The sequence below is a fragment of the Choloepus didactylus genome, chromosome 9, assembly GCF_015220235.1.
Source record: "Choloepus didactylus isolate mChoDid1 chromosome 9, mChoDid1.pri, whole genome shotgun sequence".
In the NCBI taxonomy this organism is placed as follows: domain Eukaryota; kingdom Metazoa; phylum Chordata; class Mammalia; order Pilosa; family Megalonychidae; genus Choloepus; species Choloepus didactylus.
In genome coordinates, this window is record NC_051315.1 from 81,988,493 (window position 1) to 82,013,005 (window position 24,513).

The 24,513-nt window shown below is 37.5% G+C and overlaps 1 protein-coding gene across 2 annotated transcripts in view; it reads right to left on the reverse strand.

The window, feature by feature from the left end:
- The window catches only part of STAT4 (signal transducer and activator of transcription 4), a 108,070-nt gene extending 85,550 nt beyond the window's left edge, over window positions 1-22,520 (reverse strand). For both annotated transcript variants that reach the window (XM_037849926.1, XM_037849925.1), the window contains exons 1-3: window positions 22,428-22,520; window positions 19,734-19,862; window positions 17,869-18,013 (exon numbers count right to left, since the gene is read on the reverse strand). In XM_037849926.1, the coding sequence (XP_037705854.1) occupies window positions 17,869-18,013; window positions 19,734-19,861 (273 nt within the window). In that variant the 5' untranslated portion in view covers window position 19,862; window positions 22,428-22,520. The remainder of the gene's footprint in view (window positions 1-17,868; window positions 18,014-19,733; window positions 19,863-22,427) is intronic.
- Window positions 22,521-24,513: the final 1,993 nt, after the last annotated feature.

Sequence of the window (24,513 nt, forward strand, 5' to 3'; positions counted from 1 at the left end):
AATCAGAATGGATCATAATCCTAATACTGGAGCCCTTTATAAGAGAATGAAATTTAGACAAAGAGAGAAAGCCACAGAAGCAAGAAACTGAAATCAACAAAACCCAGAAGAGAATGGAGAGACCAGCAGATGCTGCCAAGTACTTTGCCATGTAACAGAGGAGCCCAGGATCTCTGGCAACTAGTCTTCAGGAATAAAGCATCACCTTAACGATGACTTGATTTGGACATTTTTCCAGCCTCAAAACCATGAGTGAATAAATTCCCATTGTTTAACCCATCTCATTTCATGGTATTTGTTTTGAGCAGCCTGGGAAAGTAAAAAACACTCTAAACATATTACTCCATGTTTTTTTCACCCAATAATATATATAATGGCTATCCTTCTATTTCAGTATATTCAGATCTAATATTTTAATGGCTATATAGTATGCATGAAAATAATTTATTTAAACATTGCCCTAAGAATGAACATTTAAGACCATTTTCAGATTTTTGATTTTATAAGAAGACAATGAACATTGGCATTTGTATGTATATCTTTTTCTTCACCTGTGTGAGAATTTCTGTAAGATAAATATATAGAAATGGAATTTCTGGGTCACATTGAACTTTGATAGATATTGCCAACTTGCTTCCCAAAATGGTTTTACTAAATGAGGTAAAGATACCTAACTATCCATCAAACTTCCTGCTTCCTCTCCCATAGGATGCCGTAAGTACCTGGAAGTGGTAGCCCAGGCAGAGATTATATTTCCTAGCATCCTTTGCATCCAGATGAGGCTGGATAACCAGTTCTTGCTAATGGAATGCAGTATATAGTGTGTCATTTCTGGATATGGGGTTTAAGCAGTGGTTGTGACTTCATGTTCTTTCTCTTTCTCTATATGTTATTTGTTTGCAGAGGAATCCAGTTCTCTGAGAAAGTGTAGAGCCATGCAATGGAAGGAACTTGTCTTCTGAATTCCATAAGAAGGAAAGCCACCCACTTATCTTAAGGTGGTAGTTTCTTTGATATAGTAGCTAGTGTTATGCTCATTGATATATTAGTTTACATTTATATTAACAGTGGGTATCTGTATTTGTAGATGACTCTACAAATGATTTTGAAGCATTAGGTTAAGATCCATTGTCCTAATAAATATGAATAATATTTTAACAATAAGTACATGTATTTCATTTATACTGGTGAAAAATGGGGAAAATGTCCAATTAACAGAATCAAAATGGTGCTAAAGAAGAATATTCAATAGCATGGAAAAAGTTTTATTATTTCAATGAATGTATTAAGCTTACTAAGGAGATTATAAGAAAATATTAATTTAAAAAATAAGTTAAAATTTATGTAAGTAGAAAATTGGCATGAAATATGTTCACTGTGGTTATCTCTTAAAAGTTGGATTACAGATCATTTTTCCTTTTCTTATCTATGTTTTATAAATTTTATTTTTTGGATATGTATCACTTTTATAATAAGAAATAGTCATTTAAAAGTCAGCATGTATGACACTAAGCTTCATTTACAAAAAATAACTTGTAGGGTCTCAGAAATAAACCTCCTACATGTCTCAGGAGTCATCTGGTTTGAGGCTCAATAACTTATATGTGTTGGCTATCTCTGAGAGGAGACTTGAAACCAAAGTTGCTCACATGGTTATCAAAAGGCCTTATGTAGAGCAGTTTGCCAGCGAATACATGTTTATTAATTGACTAGCAAGGTTGGAGATTAGGGTCTATATGTAGCTAAGAAGAGTTACAGACATGAAATTTGGTGGCCCCAAAATACATTTTCTGTCTTCTAGTTCATACAAAACTATTTTTTAAAGATGGGAACCAGATGCCCTTCCGTTCACTGCTAAGTGCTTTCATTCGCTGATAAGTGAACGATGGGAAAATGGATTTAATTTGCAGAAGAGACAAAAGAAGGTATTTCCTGGTGGTCATGTTGCTAAGGCTTTGGAAAGGCTATAAATTCTGCTCATGCATTATCCTTCCTTAACAGGAAACAGACCTAGGTGTTCACTGATGGTTCTAAAAACCAAAGGATGGAACACTCTGGTGGTTACTCTTTGACTTCTTGCTTTTGGTGAAAAGTAGGAGAAAGTGAATGATGTTAGATACCAATTGTAGCACTTGACAGAGACAATTTAAGCTACAAGCAAAAGTTAGGTGTGATGTGTTTAATTTCATTATGCTTTCAAAGTAGTAATGGAGTAAAAATTGGAAAGTAACTGTCCATTTTTAGAGGAGTGGTTAACTAGGGTATATCCAGAGGATGGGCAAGGCTGTTGTTTCACCGAAAACTATAAAACACTGCTGAGAAAAAATAAAGTCCTGACTAAATGAAGGGATGTATCATGTTCACGGATGAGAAGACTCAATATTAAGATGCCAATTTTTCCCAAATTGATCTATCAATTCAATGCAATTCTGGTCAAAATCAGGGCAGGTTTATTAATGGAAACTTACAAGTTAATGTTAGTATTATATAGAAATCCAAAGCATCAAGAAAAAATAAGACATTTCTAGAGAATAATAATAAAATTTCTGGGCTTTTACTATCATACATCAAGATTTGTCACAAAGCTACAGCTAATTAGCTGTAATGTGGTATTGGTGCAAGGAGAGAAAAATAGACTAACAAAATAGAGGCCACACAATTACAAATCACTGAACACCATTGCAATCCAATGAGGAAGGGATGGTCATTTCAGTAAATGGTTCTGGGTTAACTTGATATCCATAAGGAAAAGTTGTATCTGATCCCCAGACACAAAGATCAAGTCCATATGAGTCATAGTCTTAAATGTGAAAGGTCAAAAACAATAAAAGTTCCAGAAGAAAACCTAAAAGAATGTCTTCATGATCTACAGGGAAGCAGAGATTTTTAAACAAAACACAAAAAGCACTAACCATAAAAAGAAGATTGAAACATTATAGCTCATTAAAATTAAGAACTTTGGTTCATCAAAAGATACCTTTTACAGGAGACTAAAAAGGCAAGCCACAGGATGGGAGAAGATTTTTCAACACATATATCTCGCAAAGGACTCATTCAGAATATATAAAGAACTACCAATCAATAAAGCAAGGACAGATAGCACAACTTAAAAATAGGCAAAAGACATGAACATGTACTTTTTTAAAAAGAGGATATCAAAATGATTAATAAGCATATGAAAAAATGTTCAATGTTATTAAATATAGAGAAATTAAAATAAGTTAAAATTACAACAAGATATCCCTCTACACACACTAAAATGACAAAAATGAAACAAGACCGACAATAGTATGTGTTGGTAACGCAGTGGAATAACTGAACTCACATAATTTCTCATGGGAGTAATAATTAGTAGAACCACCATGGAAAGCTTTGTGTTAGCATCTCCTAATATCCTATGACCCAACAATTCTACCTCTAGGAACACACCTGAAGGAATGAATGTGTGTGTCTACTAACTAATCCAAACAAGAATGTTCATAACAGTTTTATTCATAATATGCAAAAACTGGGAACAGTCTAAATTTCCTTCCACAGAAGAATGAATAAATAAAAATTGTGGTATATTCAAACTATGGAATGCTAAACTGTAATTTAAAAAAAAAACCAAAAATGTAGTTACACCCAACAACATTGATGAACCTCACAGACATAATGTGAAGTGAAAAAAGCCTAACCCCACAAAAAATAAATCTGTAAAATTTCATTCATACGAAGTTCAAGACAGCCAAAATGAATCTCAGTGACGGAAGTCAGTATAGTCGTTATCTCTGGGAGTGGTGTTGAATGGAAAAAGCACAGAAGAGACTTGTGTGTGCAGGAAATGTTCTATGTCTTTACCTGATAATAGTTATATGAATGCATACATAAATAAACAATTCACTGAACTCTACAATTAAGATGTGTGCTCTATTATATATCAATACAAAGGTTTAAAAATGGGATTTGCTTAGAAAGAACACAGCTTAAACTCATTTTCAGTGTATTGTATTAAAATATCTGACACAATATTAGACCCCAATCTCTATCTCTTCCAGTTTAACTCTATAACCTTCTCATGAAAGGAGACTGGGCAGTGAAAAGGGATGGTAGAAGCTCTCCTAGGCAATTTCTAAGTGAATCTCCAACAATCACTCTGGATTATATTGACTAACACGTTTGCAAGAGAATTTATTTTTACTTCCTTTTTTTTAAAATTCAGTTTTATTGAAATCTATTCGAATACCATACAATCATCCATGGTATACAATCAGCTGTTCACAGTACGATCATATAGTTACGTGTTCATCACCACAATCTATTTCTGAACATTTTCCTTACATCAGAAAGAACCAGAATAGGAATAAAAAATAAAAGTGAAAAAAGAACACCCAAACCATCCCCCCCCATCCCACCCTATTTGTCATTTAGTTTCTGTTCCCATTTTTCTACTCATCCATCCATACACTAGATAAAGGGAGTCTGATCCACAAGGTTTTCACAATCACACTGTCACCCCTTGTAATCTACATTATTATATAATCATCTTCAGGAGTCCTGACTACCGGATTGGAGTTTGGTAGTTTCAGGTATTTACTTCTAGCTATTCCAATACATTAAGACCTAAGAGGTGTTATCTATATAGTGCATAAGAATGTTCACCAGAGTGACCTCTCGACTCCATTTGAAATCTCTCAGCCACTGAAACTGTTTCGTCTCATTTTGCATCCCCCTTTTGGTCAAGAAGATACTCTCAGTCCCACAATGCCAGGTCCAGATTCATCCCTGGGAGTCATATCCTGCGTTGTCAGGGAGATTTACATCCCTGGGAGTCGGGTCCCACGTTTTTACTCCCATTTTTAATGTTTTTAGTTTCTTATACCTACTTTTACAAAGTTTATAAAAAAATGTTTCAGAAGGCAAATGCTTAAAGTAACAAGTCATTGAATCATTTTGCCTTTGGTTAGGTATATCTTTGGAAAGTTTCCAGATAACCATGTGTCTTCCTCTCCATATGATGGGACAATCTAAAATTGGAAACTAAATTTTTAAAAACTTTTGGCAGTATGGCACAGTTCCCCTACTTTTAAGGTGAATATCTTCCCAACTTTTTTCTTCACCATCACTATGACACTCCCAGCAATGAAGCTGGTGGATGCAAAACGTTGATGTGTGACTTAGGCTACCTTCTTACCCTCTTTTTCAGCTGATGTCCAAGTCTCTACTCACTTGCTCAATGGAGTGTTTTGTCATCACACTAGAGACGGCAGAAATTAACTTTGTTCTTTGACATGGACTTTGCTCTCCGAGTTTACTGAGTTTCTGTTATATTCTATCAGGCCAGCAGGTTCTCAGACCCTCTCAGAATGGCTGGGGTTTCCATGTCAGCTCCTGGTCATACTGTGTGGGCTTCTTTTCCAAGTACCTAGAGGAATGTGCTTCCCAAACAGGATTTGGACTTGCCTTCCCATCATATGAGTAGTTTAGTTTTTTCCCTTTGGTACATTACAACTAATTTTTGTGTTAGGAAAAATAAAATAATCTACTCAATATCTGGCTCAGAGTCCTCTAAATTCAAATGATTTGAAGAGGGAGAGAGTAGCGGTTGGAAGGAGGAGGGGGAAAAAAAACAAAACTGCCAGCCTCAGGAACATTCCCCAATATCGCTTTGCCTACAGCAGACAAGGAGAGGGTCTTCCTAGAAAACAAACTAGTTCTGACTATGCCTTTAAATAAAAACATATATTCCCTTCACACTTTGATTTAAAAACCTTTGAAGGCTCCCCAGTGCCTAAGACCAAACTGCTAAGCATGGCTTGCAAGACCCTCATATAACCTCCTTTTAATGCTTAAAATGCTTAGTTGTTTGGGAGTTAGGCATTCTCATGTTTTCATGTTCCTGTTCATGCTTTTCCCTCTGTCTAGAATCCCCCTTCCTCCCTCTCCTCTTTGGAGAGTTCTGGTCGTCCTTTTAGGAGCAGCTCAAATGTCCCCAGAATTGCAGCCTTCTCAACATTGAAATTTTATTTGCAGAGACCTCTACCATGGTGCTTACCATACTGCATAGTAAACACCTGCCCTTTGTTTCCATTCTAGATTGCAAACTCTTTGAACATAAGAGTTTTATCAATTTACTCTTTAGGTAGTATCTTCAGCAATCAGCCCTAGCCTGATGTTAAAATTGTTATGACAGAATCAATTTTCAATCAATAAATACCTATGGAGTAAGTACCCAGTGTACCGCATAGTAAATTATATGAGCCCTACTTTGAAGGAATCCAAACTGTCACTGGAATAAAAAATATGCCCCACTATGCACAAAATAATTATTGCATAAAGAAACTCCAGATTCTGGCAAGGGGGATCAGAATTCAGGGAAAAGACAAATCATTATGGGTCCAAGTATTAAACAGAGAAGATTTAATATGGAGGGAAAACAATCTCAGCAGATTTGGGTAAGATAAAGGCTTGGAGGAACGATTCATGACTGAAATTTCAAGTGAGTGGGATCTTGAGTGGGGATCTTGATCTCATTCTGTGCTTTCTATTCCAGTTTAAGGTGATGTCACAGGACAAAGAACTGAGAAGCTCACCATCCACTATTCATTGACTATCCCAAATTATTCAGCAAACAAAACTGTGAAAACAAATTTATCTCTCATCTCAAATGTCACAACACACAGGTCTCTGAGCCTTTGAAATATGTGTGTTATTGGCAACAGGTGATTATCTCAGAGGAAAACAGATTTTTGGGGTGTGTACTGGCAACTTGGGGCAATAACTGGGGAATGATTCAACAATTGGCTGCTGCCCGTGTGCGGCAAAAAGACAACAAAGATTGAACCGTTAACGTGGAGCTATTTTAGAGTTAACACAAAGTGGCTACAAGAGGTTCTTCTTAGGTCTGAGGTTGAAGTCATCTCTACTTCTCTTACTATGTGGTGTACAGAGGGGAAGGAAGAGGAGTGAACTGAGAAAGTAGCAGTAGTTAGAGGAAAAGATCAGAGTGGCTAGGTATCTTCCTTGAATATTGCAAAATATGTTCTCACCCTCAAGCTTATCATGTTTAGCATCTCACTTCACCTGATATTTAGAACCAACAACGGGATTTTTACAAACTGGACAAGAAGGAACCTACCATTTGATCAACTTTCCAGGAGCTCTCAGCTCTAACATGTATTTTTGTTGAAGCAACCCCAAATGACCTCTAAGAGGCCACGGTGGTGCAGAGAAAGGAGCATGTGAGGTGTGGGTTACACTTGCATGAGCATCCTCACCCACCCACTTTTAAACTCTCACTGAGAGTCATTACTTGGTCTGTGAAAAAATGCTCCCCAGGTAGTCTGATTGCTAACCACAGGGTTAACACCAAAACCCTGAACAGAGCTTTCTAATTGATGGAGATTTTTTTCCTATTGTTAGACAAGATTGCTGATGCCTATTTCTCCTTCCTTCTCTAATACTTCCCTAATACTAACTACTTTTGAGGAATAGCCATAGAAGCTCCTACAGTTTTAAAACCAAAGCTTAGGAGATAAGAACTTTGTAGATTGTAAGCTTCATGACTTTCTCTCCGTCATATTCCTAGAACCTAAAATATGACTGATAACACAGTAAGTACTCATTAAGTATTTGTTGGCTGAAAAATAAAATTCACTTTATATTCATCAAAGATATACCTTGCCCCAAATGGCATGAAAAGTCAGAAAATGAAGAAATAGATTCAGATTCATTTACCATTTAGTGAATGGCAATGAAAAGAAAGCTACACAATGAAATTTCAAGATGAAAAATAGTAAATGGGTCAAAGAGGGATATTTTATATTGATTTTTAAGAAGTTCAATTTGCCAAGAAGATATCTTGTTCCTATGCTTCTCACAGCATAGCATCAAAATACATAAAAGCAAAAACTTCTAGGAATTCAAGGAGAAGTGATAAATCCACCATAACAGAAATGACTTCAATATGTTGTTCTCAAAAATCAAGGGAATTATTTTCTCCCGGGTCTCCCTGCCTCCTTCTTGACTTACAGCAGTCCATTTGACAACTGGAGTAAGCTCTTAAAATCAGAAATCAGTTAATGTCACTTCCCTGCTCAAACTCCTCAATGGAATCCTATCACACCAAATAAGACTCAGATGCCTTACCAAGGCCCACATCACCTTTTGATTTCTTCGTGTTTTAGGTGTATCCTTATGAACCCACAGTATGTATTAGCTTCCCAGGGGTGCTGAAGCAAATAACCACAAACTCGGTGACTTAAAACCACAGGAATTTATTCTCGCATAGTTCTGGAGGCAGACGTCCGAAATCAAGGTGTCTGCAGGGCCACCTTCCCTCTGACATCCCTGGGAAGAATCTGTTCCATGCCCCTCCTACTTTCTGTCAGTTGTAGGTGGTCCTTGGCATGCCTTGACTTGTAGAGGCATCTTTCTAATCCCTGCTTCCGTCTTCATGTTGTATTTTCCTCTCTTTGTGTGTCAGTGTCTCCGGGTCCAAATTTCCCACTTCCTATAAGGACAAGTCCGATTGGACGAGGGCCCACCATATTGCAGTATGATCTCATCATAACTCATTACATCTGAAAAGACGCTACTTCCAAATAAGGTCACATTCATAGTACTGGAGGTTAGGACTCTAAAATATCTGTTTGGAGGACGCAATTCAACTCAAGACGCTGTCTTAAAACTGCTGAGTGTTGTCCATTTAATACATATTACTTGAATTTTTTTCTACATCTTTTTCTGTGCTTTGTATTTCTTATGCACTCTGTTTTCACTGTAGGAGCACTCTGGAAATTTCACCAGACATGCTTAACTTCCCTGTTCAATTTCCTTTAGTACTTCCTGATGTGAAGGTATCTTGATGGCAAACTTTCAATCTTGGATAATAATTTAGGTGAATATAGACTTTTTTAAGTTGAAGAATACTTTATTGTTGCTTTTTGAAGAAATTATTCTACTTTTTTCTTGTTTGTTACTATTCTAAGGTTGGCTTTCAGTCTTTCTCATTGCTTTGTAGGTAACATATCTGTTCTTTCCTGTCAATTTTGGGATCATTTTTTTCTTTCTGGTTTCCTGCAGTTTCTTTTTATTTATCATGCTTAGGACTCGTGTTTCTACCTGAGTGCAAGGCAGTCACCATGTTATCTCCAGTCTACTTATGTAGTTTCCTCTTAATTTTTGATTCTGTACTTTCCCTTAATTTGCAGTAAGCTTATCTATGCATTTAAAAGTCTGTTTGCCACCATAATTACATGGAACTTTGAATACAAAGTGAGATCTGGTAGGTTTGTACAGGTTAATGTGAAATCCCAATACATCCCAAAGTAATTTAGGCAAAGAATAAAAATGTATTTGCAGGACCCCCCGAAGAACTGGGGAAGAATACAGAAATGTTGGACTTCCCCACATGGGTTATTACTGATTTTCTCACAAACATTGAGGACTACCAATTTAGTAGGCCAAGCACGTGATCTTGGGGCTTGCCCTTAGGAAGCCTGTTACTGAGAGGGGAGGCTAAGCCAATTGTGCCGAAGAATCATCCCTACAGAACCTCTTTGTTGCTCAGATGTGGACTCTCTCTCTCTAAGCCCACTTGGCAAGTGTCCTCCACCCAACATGGGATGTGACTCCCAGGGGTGTAAATCTCCCTGGCAATGCAGGACATGAGTCCTGGGGATGAGCCTGGACCCGGCATCATGGGCTTTAGAAAATCTCCTTGCCCAAAAAGGGGAAGTGAAATGAAACAAAATAAAGTTTCAGTGGCTGAGAGATTTCAAATGAAGTTGAGAGATCACTCTGGAGGGCATTCTTATATGCCATATAGATACCCCTTTTTAGTTTTTAGTGTATTGGAGTAACTAGAAGGAAATACCTGAAACTGTTGAACTGCAACCCAGTAGCCTTGATTCTTGAAGATGATTGTATAACTATGTAGCTTACACAGTGTGATTGTGAAAACTTGTGGCTCACACTCCCTTTATCCAGTGTATGGACAGGTGAGTATAAAAACGGGGATAAAAATTAAATGAAAAAATAGGGTGGATGGGGGGGGATGGAATGCTGTGGGTGTTCTTTTTACTTTTATTTTTATTCCTTTTTTTTTCTTTGGAGTAATGAAAATGCTCAAGAATTGATTGTGGTGATGAGTGCACAACTATATGATGGTACTGTGAACAATTGATTGTACACTGTGGATGATTATATAGTATGTGAATATATCTCAATAAAACTGAATTTTTTAAAAGAAGTCTGTTTGCTATATTTTATCTAGCTTTTCTATGTATTTTATAGTAGTATATAATTTTAAGTTCATTTAGCTAGAAATAGAAGTGAAAACTGAAATTATGGACTATTTTCACATGAACAATGACAGCACTGCATACTAAAATACACAAGAAGAACCTCTCAAAGGTGTGGAGTTAAATGCATTCATAAGGAAAAAAGGGCTGAAAACAAATAAAACATTTGAATAAAGAAGTTAGAAAAAGAACAAAAAATCAAACTGACGAATTAAGATGAATACCTGACCAGATTAACGTATGATCTATGAACATAACATGTAGTGAGGATATAGACCCCAAACTCCTATCTACTGGGAAAATGTAAATGTGTGTAACCATTTTGGAAAACAATTTGAAATTATGAAGTGCAAAGATGCAAATACTCCATAATTCAACAATTCTACTCTCAGGCATATACCCTGGAGAAAGTCTTGCCTTTGTGCACCAAAGGAAATATGCAATAGTGTTCAAAACAATAGTGTAAGAAATATCAAAAATACTGGAAATAACCCAATTAAAGTGCCCAACAGCAGGATGGATAAATTATGACATAGGACATAATGGAACATTATACAGCAACAAAAATAAACTAACTGCTACACACTGCTATGCATTGATGGACCTCAGAAGCCATGTTGAGTGAAGAAAGCAAACCTAGCTACTATCTTGTTTAAGAATACCAACATATGTAGTAAAAGTGTATCAGAAAGGAAGAGACTGATAAATGCAAAATTCAGATTTGTGGTTACTCCGGGTAGAAGACTGCACAGTGGGATTGGGGAGGAATACCCAGCAGGCTTCAAAGACAGGTAATGTCTGGGTAAAATGTCAATTATAGCTTGCAACAGCCAAAATCTTCCAATGTTTTGTATTAGTGTGGGTGGATGAATGCTGAATTCCAGTACCATCATTTCCTTGATAGGTACCATCCGAATGTCCTAGATGGATAAGCTAAGTCCTAGAAACAAGCTTAGGGCATTCAAATGTATGCTTCTATCAGCTGTTCCAGAGATAGTTGTGCTGTAGACAACCCAGGACCTCTGGGAACCAGAATGTATCAGAGATCTGTTTATTATCTAAAATCATGGTGGAGTGTGTTTTCTAGATTCATGTCTACCCCTAAAGGGAGGAGGTCATGGAGTATGCCATTCACCCAACACTAGATTACAATGGGGACTTTATGGAGGTTAAAAGTTTGGTTGAGAAGTGAGGAACTTTCATTCTTCATGTTACACCCTTCCATTCTGTTCAAAGCTTCACTTTAAGTAGGACTGATAGTCAGTGGGTATGCATTGGTGTGGCTAATCAATTTGTGTATCCTGTGTCTTTTCTGATTAATTGGTGACCATGCTGTCTCAGTTGTAAAGGAGATTCAATATCATCCTTGACTATATAAGCAATAATAATTGAAAGACATTTTAGAAAATGAAATGAAGTGTCAACAACTAAACCTCATACCAAGTTACAACTCATCCCAAGGCATGAGTACTAGGTACATAAGGGCAAGTTCAGTGACCTCAGCACCAGCAGGCTCCCTTAACTTCACCCTGTGATCTTAGTCCACAGGAAGGTCAGGCATAAAACCTAGAAGGGTGCTGTGAGCTTTACTTACTATTGTGTTGAGGAACTCTCTGAGATAGTGGCTTTGGGGGTGGAAAGAATACCATTTATCCCAGGAAAAATTAATACTGAACGAGCAACACAGACATGTGCCTTGGTGTAGTTAAAGGACTTTAAAAATAAAGAAGAAATCATAGGGCTATCCCAGCTTCCAAGCAAATCACGTGAATATAGGAAAACTCAGGTTCTCCCATCTTTATGGAGCAGTGTCCACAAATAGCTAAGGGAAAGAAAGAAAAACCCAAGAACTTTATACCTAGCCGTGTTGTCCTTTATGGCACCAGACATTCTTAAGCATGAACCTGCTCAAAGATTACAGCACCTTTCAAACTTACTTGAAAGAACTACTTGTTGAATTCTAGCCAATTAGTAATTAATAAAAATTTTAAAACTCAGAAATAGGGAAGCAATGGTAAAATTACATAAAGTTAAAGAAATGTGGGAATTGCAGTTATAGAACAGAATGACAAGGTAACGTCAGTAATACAATTGACAAAAACTGGAAGATTGAGAATGAAAGATGGAAGCAAATTAAAGGTTGTTATTTTCCTTATATTTAATAGTAGGGAGTCAATATATAACTGTCTAATGATTCCCAGGGGTGTAAGTCTCCCTGGCAATGAGGGACAGGACTCCTGGGGATGAGCCTGGACCCAGCATCATGGGATTGAGAAAGCCGTCTTGACCAAAAGGGGGAAAAGAAATGAAACAAAATAAAGTTTCAGTGGCTGAGAGATCACAAATAGAGTTGAGAGGTCAATCTGGAGATAATTACTACACAATATACAGATATTCCTTTATAGTTTCTAGTGTATTAGAATAGCTGGAAGGAAATACCTGAATCTGTAGAACAGTAGACTTGATTCTTGATAATTGAATAACTATATAGCTTTTATTGTGTGACCATGTGTGCCAGTTTGAATATATTGTGTCCCCAAACACCATTATCTTTGATGTAATCTTGTGTGGGCAGACGTTACCAGTGCTGATTAGATTTGCATGGAAATGCGCCCCACCCAACTGTAGGTAATAACTCTGATGAGATATTTCTATGGAGGCATGGCCCCACCCATTCAGGGTGGGCCTTGATCAGTGGAGCCATATAAATGAACTGACGAGCAGAGGGAACTCAGTGCAGCTGTGAGTGACATTTTGAAGAGGAGCTACAGCCAAGAGGGACACTTTGAAGAATGCACAGGAACTGAGAGAGGAGCTGCAGATGATGGGACAGTTTGAAGATAGCTGTTGAAAGCAGACTTTTGCTCTGGAGAAGCTGTGAGAGGAAAAACGCCCCAAGAGCAACTAAGAGTGACATTTTTGAGGAACTGCAGCCTAGAGAGGAACATCCCGGGGGAAAGCCATTTTGAAACCAGAACTTTGGAGCAGACGCCAGCCATGTGCCTTCCCAGCTAACAGACTGGGACGCCATTGGCCATCCTCCAGTGAAGGTACCCAATTGCTGATGTGTTACCTTGGACACTTTATGGCCTTAAGACTGTAACTGTGTAACCAAATAAACCCCCTTTTATAAAAGCCAATCCATTTCTGGTGTTTTGCATTCCGACAGCATTAGCAAACTAGAACACCATGTGATAGTGAAAACCTGGTGACTGACAGTCTCTTTACCCAGTGTATGGACAGATAAGTATTAAAAATAATGACAAAAATATATGTAAATAATAGAGCAGGATAAGGAGTATGGGATGATTTGGGTTTTCTTTCTTATTTCTTTTTTTGTTTTTTTAATACGTATTTTATATTTTTTCTTTATTTTGGAGTAATAAAAATGCTCAAAAATTGATTGTAATGAATGTACAACTATACTGTGTGCCATTGATTGTATACTTTGCGTGGATTATATGGTGTGTGAGTATATCTCAATAAAATTGCATTGAATATATATATATAAACTGTCTAGAACTAAAATATGTACCATGATAAATATCAAGAATGTCCTATTTCTTAATGCTTTTCATAGTTTTTCTGTTAACTTGAGTAGCAGAAAATATTTCTTGAGGTAAGGAAACATTTATCTGATATTTAAATATTTTTAAACTCGAAATAGTTTTAAAAAGTAAAGTAAAATTTTATTTTAAAAAATTACATGTAGTGTGATTCCATTTTTTATCCAAGTATTCCTATGTAGCTACTCATTTATTCAGAAATTATTTATTGAGCACCTACTATGTGCCAGGGCACTGTCTAGGCACTGGGGATATAGCAGTGAACCAAACTAATAGTCTCTTCCCTCGTAGCTACATTCTAATACCTGGAAACAGACAAGGAAACAAGTAAATATAGAGAAGGTCAGAGAGTGATAAAAGCTATGAAAATACAGCAAGACAAGAGAAACAGGAAATTCAAGGGGTGTGTGTGTGTGTGTGTGTGTGCGTGATGGGGGGTAGTAGTGTGGCAATCAAGCCTTCCACCTGCACACACACATGCATAGAGAGGTGTCTGGATTAACGCTCATCAAATATTAATATGGTAATTTCTAGGCAGTAGATTTTAGATTATTTCATACTTTCTTCGTTGTACTTTTCTGTATTGCTTCAATTTTTTTTATTAGGGGTATGCACCATTTTTATTTTTTTAAAAAAGTCATTCTATGTGAGGGAGAAAGACAGAGAGGAAAGTGAATAAGGAAAAGAGTTTGCGATAGATCTGCAGGAAAATTTAAAAATTTTAAAAGTCCACAAATGGGGTTAAGCCTTAAGATATCTGGGGCAGATATTTATTTTTAGCAAGCCCTAACACAGCCCTTTCCATGTGCCTTATAAATATCAATTTATTTGATGCTCTAACATCTCTGTTGAGTAGATACGGTGTTACTGCCCTTACGCTGCTGAGGAATCTGAGGCCAGAGTGACCCAGCACGTAAGACTCAGAGCAGCCTGGCAGTCCTTGCTCCGGGACATGACCTGAGGCTGCCTCCCCTTCAGAGGACCAGGAGCAGCTGGACATCAGTTTTCACTGCCTCCAACCTTCCAGCTTGCTTTTTCCCTAGAGTCAGTGGTTTTGTTTTCTTTATCTTTTATAGTAAGCCATTCCAAATTCTTATTGGAAGCAGGTGTGATATAAATAGCAAATCAACCTATTAAACTGGAAACCTCAAAGGCTCTATAAAGAACCCAGATAAACTTACCTTATATTCATTTAGTTCCCCAGACACCGTGCTGTTTGCTCTTTTTTTGTTTTAACAGTTAAAATGGGTTGTATTTAAAATCCCAGAGGAAGAAAATATTCACACCAGATAAGCACAGTTCCAACAGTCTTTTGATAAGAGGGTTTTTTTGGGGGTAGGGGGCTTGGTTTATCAAAAAATCTTGTCTTATAAAAAAATAAATTTAGTGGGAAAATAAATATAAAATGCAGGTTTGTTAGGGGCAAACCAACAGGTGCCAGTGTTTTTATTACTATTTTCTGCCGTTTCTGAATTAATACAAAATACCCAATAACTAGAAATAGTTCATAAAATGAAATGTACACAAGGAAAAAGCAAGGTTTTTGTCAATTCAAAATATCTTAACCAAACTGCTTTTGAGTTCCTAGTATGTAGTAGAATCATATTGGGTGCTGGAGGCACAGGAGAGTTACAAAAGAAGTTCAGGCTTTTACCTTCCAAGAACTTGTGCCCAGGCTAGACACAGCCAGCACGGATGAAAGGATCACAAGGTCATGCTGGCTGCCTTGCAACCAGGCTCCTGTGAAGGCTGAGGGCAAGGGCTGATGTGTGTGGCGAACATGTCCTTGCTGTGCTGGGACCTGAGCAGCTTCTCTAGAGATGGGTGCGAAGTGGATTGGGAGAGGGATGGCAAAGTATTCCTAGACATGGGAAAACCATGCACAAAAGCTCAGAATCATTCAAGATTGACCTTGCTGTGTTTGGGAACAGCAGGTAAATTGATTTTTCTGGGGCAGGAATGTTGAAGAACCCAGGAAAGTCGTTGGGGAAACGTCTAAAAGGGCAAGATGCTAGGGGGTCAGAGAAATAAACAGAAGTTAATGACTGAGCTGGCATGTGACTGGGAGTTACTGTAGGTTCTTGAGCAGTGGAGTAGTGAGATAGAAGTAATGTTTTAACAAGATTGGTCTGATAGGATTAGAAGAGCAGCTCCCCTCACAGTTCTACCGCCACCCAGAAAAAAAGATGGGCTGTACACTTACCCTTGATTCACACTAAGAAGATTCTGCTATTTTCCCCTTCAACAACATGAACCATTTATTGAAAGCCTCCAGTTTGCCCAAATAAAAGCTCCAGTCATTCTCACAGTTATAGAAGGTAGGTAATAATCATCCTCGTTTACGGTGAAAAAGATACAGGGACTAGGGATGATTAAGTGATTTGTCCAAGGCCGCATTTTGAGAGCCGGAATTTGAACCTTAGGTCTCCGATTCCAAAAACAATGTATCGTCCCTTTTACCCAACTGTGCCCTTCTAGCAATATACAGGACCTTCTAGGCCAGGCAGGGGTCAGCAATCTTTTCTGAAAAGAGCCACATAAATATATTTACATATTATGTATAATACATATTTATATAATCTTTAATATTATATATTTATTTTTATTCCTGTTCTAGGCTTTGCAGGCCCTGTGGTCTTTTGGCAACTACTCAGCTCTGTCACTGTAGCACAAAAGCAGCTATAGGTAATATGTAAACGATCAGAGTGGCTGTGTTCCAATAAAACTGTATTTATGGACATGGAAATTTGAATTTCATATAACTTCCATGTGTCACAAAATATTTTTTTCGAATCATTTAAAAATGTAAAAACCATTCTTAGTCATGGTCTGTACAAAAACAGGCAGTGGGCCAGATTGACATGGGGGCTTTAGTTTGCCAGCACTCTTCTAGGTTTGCTGGTTAGAGCACTAAGCTAGCGAGGCCAAGGTTAAATGTCTCATCCCTGTAAGAGACGGTTTGCTTGATGCATTGAAAAATCATGTTTGTTTGCTTATCTGTTTTGCCAACAGGCTACTCTGATCCCTGCCCAGATTACAAAGGCAAAGATGGCTCAGGGCAATTCAGAACAATAGGGAAAATTATCAAATACATGTCTCTCTCACAGATGTTAGTAGTTTTATCTTCAAGAATATTTCTATCATAGTCTAGGTACAATTTACTGAAAATGTATTCATTATAAGTTTGGGATTCTAAGAACTCCTTCTGGGAGATGTAGCATAGTAAACTTTTCAAGTTTTCTCAGTAAACACGATAGCAGTGTTCAGAGTTTGTTACGTTAGCAGCTCTGGGTTTAGTTTGATTAGCCTGCCCTTAATTCTTTAGATTACTTATCTCTTTTATCAATAAATGCTACACTTCTACCATCTGTCCAGCCTTGTGCAGGGTGCCAGGAATTTAAAGCTGAATACCAGAGTCCTTGCCTCAAGGAACCTACAGGTGAAGGGAGTTGGGTAAGTAAACCATAAGAAAGTTATTAACATAGAATATACTACATGACACAGTGGAGACACAAAAGAGATGGCTTTGTGGGATACGTGGCTAGAGAATGCCAAAGAATGCATTTAAAGGAGGTGTGATTTGAATTAAATCTAGTAGGATACATACCACCCATGATGCCTTCACTTATGAGTGGAACAAGACAAACTCTAAATTGTCGCTTAAGAGAAAGAAGCAGAGGAGGGCTGGGGAAACAGCAAGGAAACTGATTATCTTTTTAACCCTTGTTCCAGAGTTGTCGAATTTGATCATATCTAGTAAATTAAAACCACATGCAACAGTCACATACCACAAACACAAAGCCCTTTGCGCTTACAGTGTATTTTACATTCAACAGTTCATGAAAAATAAACCTTGGATAATGAAATAAAATTCAACATAAAATTTTAAAATAATAAAAGAATTCGATTTCCCCCCTTAAATCTGATTCAGAATAACATAAGGAAATGTGCTTGATATTTTCCCCTGAATTTAAGACTCAGAAATCCAAGTATTTTAAAAAAGTAGAATATGTTCTCACCTGGAGGACTTTCCTAATTCTTTTTAGATTGTGTATCAAGAGCAGGTTTTTCTCTTTGGAAACACGACCTAACTGTTCATCCAGTTGTATTAACAAGTTTTGAAGAAGAATTGTTGCCATGGTTTCATTGTTAGAAGCTGCCTCCCTAATAAAATAAAAGTGTTATTACACAACAGGAAACAACTTGGTAAAATATCAACTTTTTAAGCACATTAATTTTAAAGTGATAAATCTATTCTGCAGTGATAAGAATTAAAAGTTTTTTTACAAAAACTAAATTGTACAAGGTGAACATAGTTTTAAAGAATGTTTGTGAATCCTGCTAAGAAAAAATATTTATATACATCATAGAGAATTGATATAATTAATGTTTTAAAAGCAAAAGAACAGGTACTAGATCCCATCAGTGAAGAAAATGAGGAAAATATCTTACAGATTTTTTATTACATTATATTATCCAAAAATTTTTACATCATTTGAATCTGCACTTTTTTCCATTTCTAAGAGACCATTTCTTAACTGTACCCAGAAAGGAAGGAAAGGAGGGAGGGAGGGAAGGAAGGAGAAAGCGAGGGTTGGTCTTAGTAAAAAAATGAAGTGTTTTATAAAAAATTTCATATATTTTAGGAATTTTCTTCCTATTGTTTTAAGAACTTTCATAAAATATCCTTTGGAAAATATAAAGGAGAGCCAGATTATGATGTCACAACACTAATTTGCAGATATTTGAAAATGTTTAATCCATTGACTACTTTTAAAGTTTTCATCCAAATAGACAATATTTAATATTCAAAGTCTTAGAATCCTCTCACAGACAATATTAATGTTATATTTTAAAAGAAAAAATAACCAATTATGGCAGCATTAGAGAAAAATATGCAAAATCTAAGTAATGATGTGAACTTATATGAATTTGGTCAGAAAATATTTTTTTTTAAATTTATTAACCATTTCAAAAACCTTTTTCCATGGTTTAGCATTTTTTTCTTACTGTTGTGTGATGGCATTTGTTACTAATTTTTTTTATTAGAGAAAATTGTAGACTTACAGAAAAATCATGCAGAAAGTATAGAGTTCCATACACCTCCCCCACTTACACAGTTTTCCCTATTATTAATATTTTGTATTAATGTGATACATTTGTTATGATTGATGAAACAATACTATTATTATTATACAATTAACAAGAGGCCATAGTTTATATTAGGGTTCATTCTTTGTGTTGTACAGTTCTATGACTTTTTAAAAAAATAATTTAGCTTTTTTAATAGAAGGAATTATTGTAACATCTTATGAGAAAAAAATTACACTTTATCAATGCTAAAATTGCTGCAGTCTGAAGTCTGTATTTTCCAAATATAAGATAATTTAGTAACGATTTTCTGTTGGAATTCCATCATCTAGCCTTGAGATTGGAACCAACAAAATGCCTCACTGGATGGTATATGGAGTGAAGAACGTGTTATTGGAAATTATTATATGATTGCACAAGGTCTATCTGTATCTACCTATCTATTTTCACCCTTTTCTATCTATCTAGCATCTACCTATCATCCATCTATCTACACAAACACACATATTAACAGATTTCCTTCTTGACTTTTTAATACACAGAAAATTGTTGGGGTTTTGGCTTACAGAAAAACAAAAAGCACTTTTGAACCAAGAAGTTTTCATCTACAATGTATGAAACCAGAAACGACAATGCTACACCTTTGAGGAGGCTTTCCAAATCCTTAACGAAGTTCTTTACTTGAAAAGAATCATCTACTCAATCACAAGTGGATCACAGAAGACATATATGTAGAAATAGCATAAAGCACTTGCTCATCAACTTTTAGGGAAAATAAAATGTTTGACCTTACCAGTCCTGATTTTCAATCCACTGGGCCAGCAGATGTCGAATTTCCATAGGAAAGTTGTCGTCATAGAATTGATCTACTTGCTCCAAAAACTTCATTTCTAACTGTTGGACTTGATTCCATTGAGACATCCTATAAAGAAGTAAAATTAGAGATTTTAAATAATGTTAATTAACAGCTATAGTATGTGGTTTCTTCTCATAAAGCGCAGGCAATGTTGTCTATTAGTAAAGTAACTGAAGAAAAATTTCTCTTCTTATAGTCAACCAAATTAAAAAGACAAATGAGAAAATACTTTCAATCCACAGAAATAGCAATTCCTTTAAAGTACTGATAAACTGAGCTTTTTCCTAAGTCATCCCTAATATAAGAAAACAGCCTTCTTTCCTCTGTCCCTGAACCACATCATTTCTTGCTCTAATGGAAAATTTGTTCCACCTTCTCCAGGAAACTTTCACATATACCCCTAAACTAAGCACCCCCCACCCCTACCACTGTCTGACTACACAGATTTGTGTTTGCAACCAGCTTCTTCCCTATTCCTTGCTTCCTTTACAGTATTAAACTTTGAGCAACATGATGGCAAATAACATACTCAACTTTTACTATATTACACAAGATATTCCTTAAGGCTTTATGTCTGAGTTGCACCCAATAAAAGCTTCTTTTATATGAAAACTACATAATCTTTTTTTCTTTAGTTTGTATTTATCTGTCTTCTAGAGTCAGTTTTCTATTCCGACTCTTAGACTAATTCTGTCATAGCTTCATGAAGTCTTCATGTATGCATTTTCATGAGCCCTAATTCTTTATGTTCAATATATCTCTGAACCAATAAATATTTTTATTTCTCTCTATGATGATCCACTATAACTGTGCAAAGCTTTTAAAGTCCATTTTTAATTTGGTTTAACACTCAAGAGACTTAAGGAAGAAGAAACCACACTTGATACATACTAGGCAGCCTGGCGTAAAACAAGAGTATGTGTTTTTCTGACATAACCCTATACTCTGGTCTATTTAGAAGCTTTATAGACTTATTTTCTAACTCAGAGAAATTAATGTGATGTTTCATTTAAATTACTGTATTTTAATTTTTCCAAAGTCAAATTTTTGATTGTTTTGTCAGCAATTCTTTGTCAAAGAAAAAAAGTCTTCTATGTGGTTAGTTGCCACAGTATTTCAATATCCCTCATAGGTTAAGTTAAGGTTTCCTTTTGCCTACAGAACATCATGATAATGAATTTCATATGTTTCATACATATATTCTTCAGGTTTCAAAAACAATCATTTTTGGGTAGCTTTTTCCTGAGCTCCCAGTAGATGATCTAAGTGTATAGAAGATAATTTTTGCCAAATTTTGCTAAAGAGAAAGAAAATGGGAAAAGAAAAAATAATGCTTCCATATGTGTATCACTTTTTTATGAAGACCTTTACACATCACAACTTGAAGCACATTGTGAGCTTTCAATAAATGCTTGTTAAATGAGGAATGAGTGACATTTTTGATATTGTCATGAATGGGGTAGGCATAGTAAGCATTACCCCCAACTTTCAAAATGAAACAAATGACTGAGGTCAAATAGGCAAAATGACTCCTGCCCAAGATACCCACTTCCTGAGTCCCGCTCAGTTGTCTCTCCAGATGCTGGGTTCATACACATTCCACATAAACTGGAACATTTATTCCCATGCTACTGTCAATATTACCCTGCTATATCTCTATCAATTTATTCTTTTTAATGCCAACAGAGAACATGAGCTGAAAATAAGCATTACAATGTTAATTTCTGCTATTGTTAAATCCTTGGTATGATTTGAATGAAAATCTACTTTCTAAGTAAGAATTGACTGTTCATACCCTAAAATTAGACCACACCTAAGGCCCAAATCAACCTTCTGGAGAGCTGAACTCAAAACTGAAAAAAGGGAGGGTAAATCGTCCTAGAATATTCTTTTCTATTGCGACCTGTAGAAATGCCTTTACTACAAGGAACTTCAGTACAGTTCTTTGCTTTCACTCTCTAAAGGCTCATCTCCCTTTCCCAAGAAAATTATGGAACATTCCTTTGAAAACGGAGTGTCTGCTCCCTTGGAATGCCTGCCCCCTCTTGAGAGCTCCAAAAAGGAGCATTTGTCCCACTGTCTGGGAGCTAATGGTGCCACATTGTCTCTGTGGCCTGTAGCCTGCAAAGGAGATGACATGCCCTAAAATATCTCTTGCTCTCATGAAAGCCACAATCTCTGGTTCTCCTAGCCGAGGGATTTTTTTCTGAAACCCGGGTGTGCAATCTAATGTCAGACATCGTCGCTCTAGAGAAGCCGGCTAAGAAAGTGAAGAGGGGCTCACTTTCAATACTTTGTGCCGACACACCCCCACATCCTCCATGATTCTCCGACCCACCCTTCAGAGATTCACTGGGGCCCTGGGGCTCCCAGCCCTTCAGGGCAGATGCCCTGACAGAGAGGCTCACTGAGGAGACCTCTCCCGGGAGGCTTTTTGTCATTCTCTTAAAGAAATCCAGAGCACATATTCAAATCTTGGAGTTGGGCGCTTCTTTTTATAATCACCCATCCACAGACAGGTTAAAACGAAGCAACTGTCAAAAACATCAAGTGAAAACAAGCCTCAACGGCATCCCACAGAAGCATTTCCTGGCCTTTCGGCAGCATGAAGATGTGGTCTGAAATACTTACCTGGCTCTGTCTCAGCTCAGGTCCCAGGCTGTGCTCAAGTCCCAAGTCAGAATCGCCCTTCAGAGTCCCCAGGGCGAAGCCGCTGACGCCATCCGTCAGAAGAGGATTTGCATATCTCCTCCCACTTGAGGCTTTCCTGTGCGTCAGTGTTTGAGTCCCTTGGACTTTGAGTCGGTTCCCACCCACTCTTTTTTCTAGAAATACTGAGAAAGCAGAAACAGTCAAACCAAAGCCCCTTGCAGGGCTCCCTCCCCTCACTTACCCCCACCAGTCACTCCTGCAACTGCAGGAGGCCCAAGCTGCCAGGAGGCAGGAACTGGGGTGGGGGTGAGGAGTACACACTTATTTTCTCTTCAGTGTTTTCCCTAGGCAATCAGAGAGGCCTCAAATTTCCTTGCCTGCCATCAAATTCCTTGGCTTCCTGTCTTCCTAGCCTAAGACTCCACTCACCTGGTGAGCCTGCCCCTGGGATGGCTCAAAACAACGTCCTCATAGACCGCACTGTGTCCCAATTCCAGCAGGATCTGCTCACTGGGGGAGGCACACTTCACCCAAAGGGTTGGACCGACTCCTACACAAGCCACCAGTGCCTGCCCTTACTAATCCAGCACCCTCCTACTGTTGCTGGGTAGCCAGGTTCATGCCCTCTTCTCCCTTTGTGACACGGACTTGTTCTAGAATCAAAGAGCTAGAGGCAATCTTGGTTCCCTGTGGTTCTAACTCTGCTTTCAGATTTGAAGAGTCCCATCATCTAAAGAGGGGACCACAGTTACTCTGTGCCTAGATAGGAGCTCAGCTATTTCGACTCCCATATCAGTGGTCTTTTCACCTCATCTCCTCGGATCTAGATGGCAACCCCTCCCCCACCCCCAATATGTAGTAAGAGCTCTGTCAACATTCAGTAAAACAAAGACAAAGATAAAGGAAGACAGACAGACTGAAAGAAATGTAGAAAGAACAAATCAATCTACAAAGAACAAAGTAATATACCAAGATAAAAGGCCTGCTTCACTATGCACCCCCACCAGCCACCACGCAGGCACACTCTCTGGATTCTCCCCCTCTCCCAGGTGACATTATGACGCACTTAAACTTACCACCACCCTCCACGGAAGGCAGTCAACCCCAGACTTGCACTCTCTACATCCTTCTTCATTCACTGGTGAGGTAGACCTGCTCCTGGCTGCTGGCCCTCTGAGGGGAGCTTCCAGGAGCTTTGGTCTTCTGTCCTCAAGTGAAGAAAGTACCTAATTCAGACTGATTTTATAAGCTACTGGGCAAAGTCTGGTTTTCTTATGGGGACATAGTCTTACCACCTCTAGGGAAAAGTCCAAATCCTTGGCACTTAAAGATCTATACAATTTGGCCCTAACCTATCCAGGAAGGTTTTCTCCCTTATAGGAGTCCATGATTCAACAAGACCAGTCTACTCTGCTGCCTGGATTAGCCTCTCATATTTCAGTACTGAAGTTTCCTCCTCCCAACTTCTCTGCTTAATGAAATCCTATCCAACTGTGTGAAGACTTTACTGATGATGGAAGCCCATAGCAAATTTTCCCCACTCTGAATTCTCATCAGCACAGTCCAAGAGAAATAAAATGCTAGCCACATGTGTAATTTTAATTCCCTAGAAGCCATGTTAAAAAAAGTAAAAAGAAACAGGTGAAATTAATTTTAATATAAATAACCCAATATAGATATAACATTAATGGTTCTAACACGTAATTAATATAAAAAATTATTGAAATAGTTTCCTCTATTTTTTTTTCCATACTAAATCTTTGCAATCTGGTGTGTATTTAACATTTATGGCACAGCTCATTTCAGACTAGTCACATTCCAAGGGCTTAATAGCATCCAGTGGCTGGTGGCTACCACATTGGACAAGGCACATCTAGACCATTTGTTTAGCACTTTTCACTTTCTATCCTATTTTGTTAGTCATGCTGGTTTTGCATGTTTTCATTTTCATTGTATTCATCTTTTAAATGCCTACTGTATGAAGCAGATGTTTGTTCTGGAAGTCCTTTTGAAGGCCTCACTTTGGGACTCCCCTAGCAGTTCTCAAACTGTTGACCTCAAGACA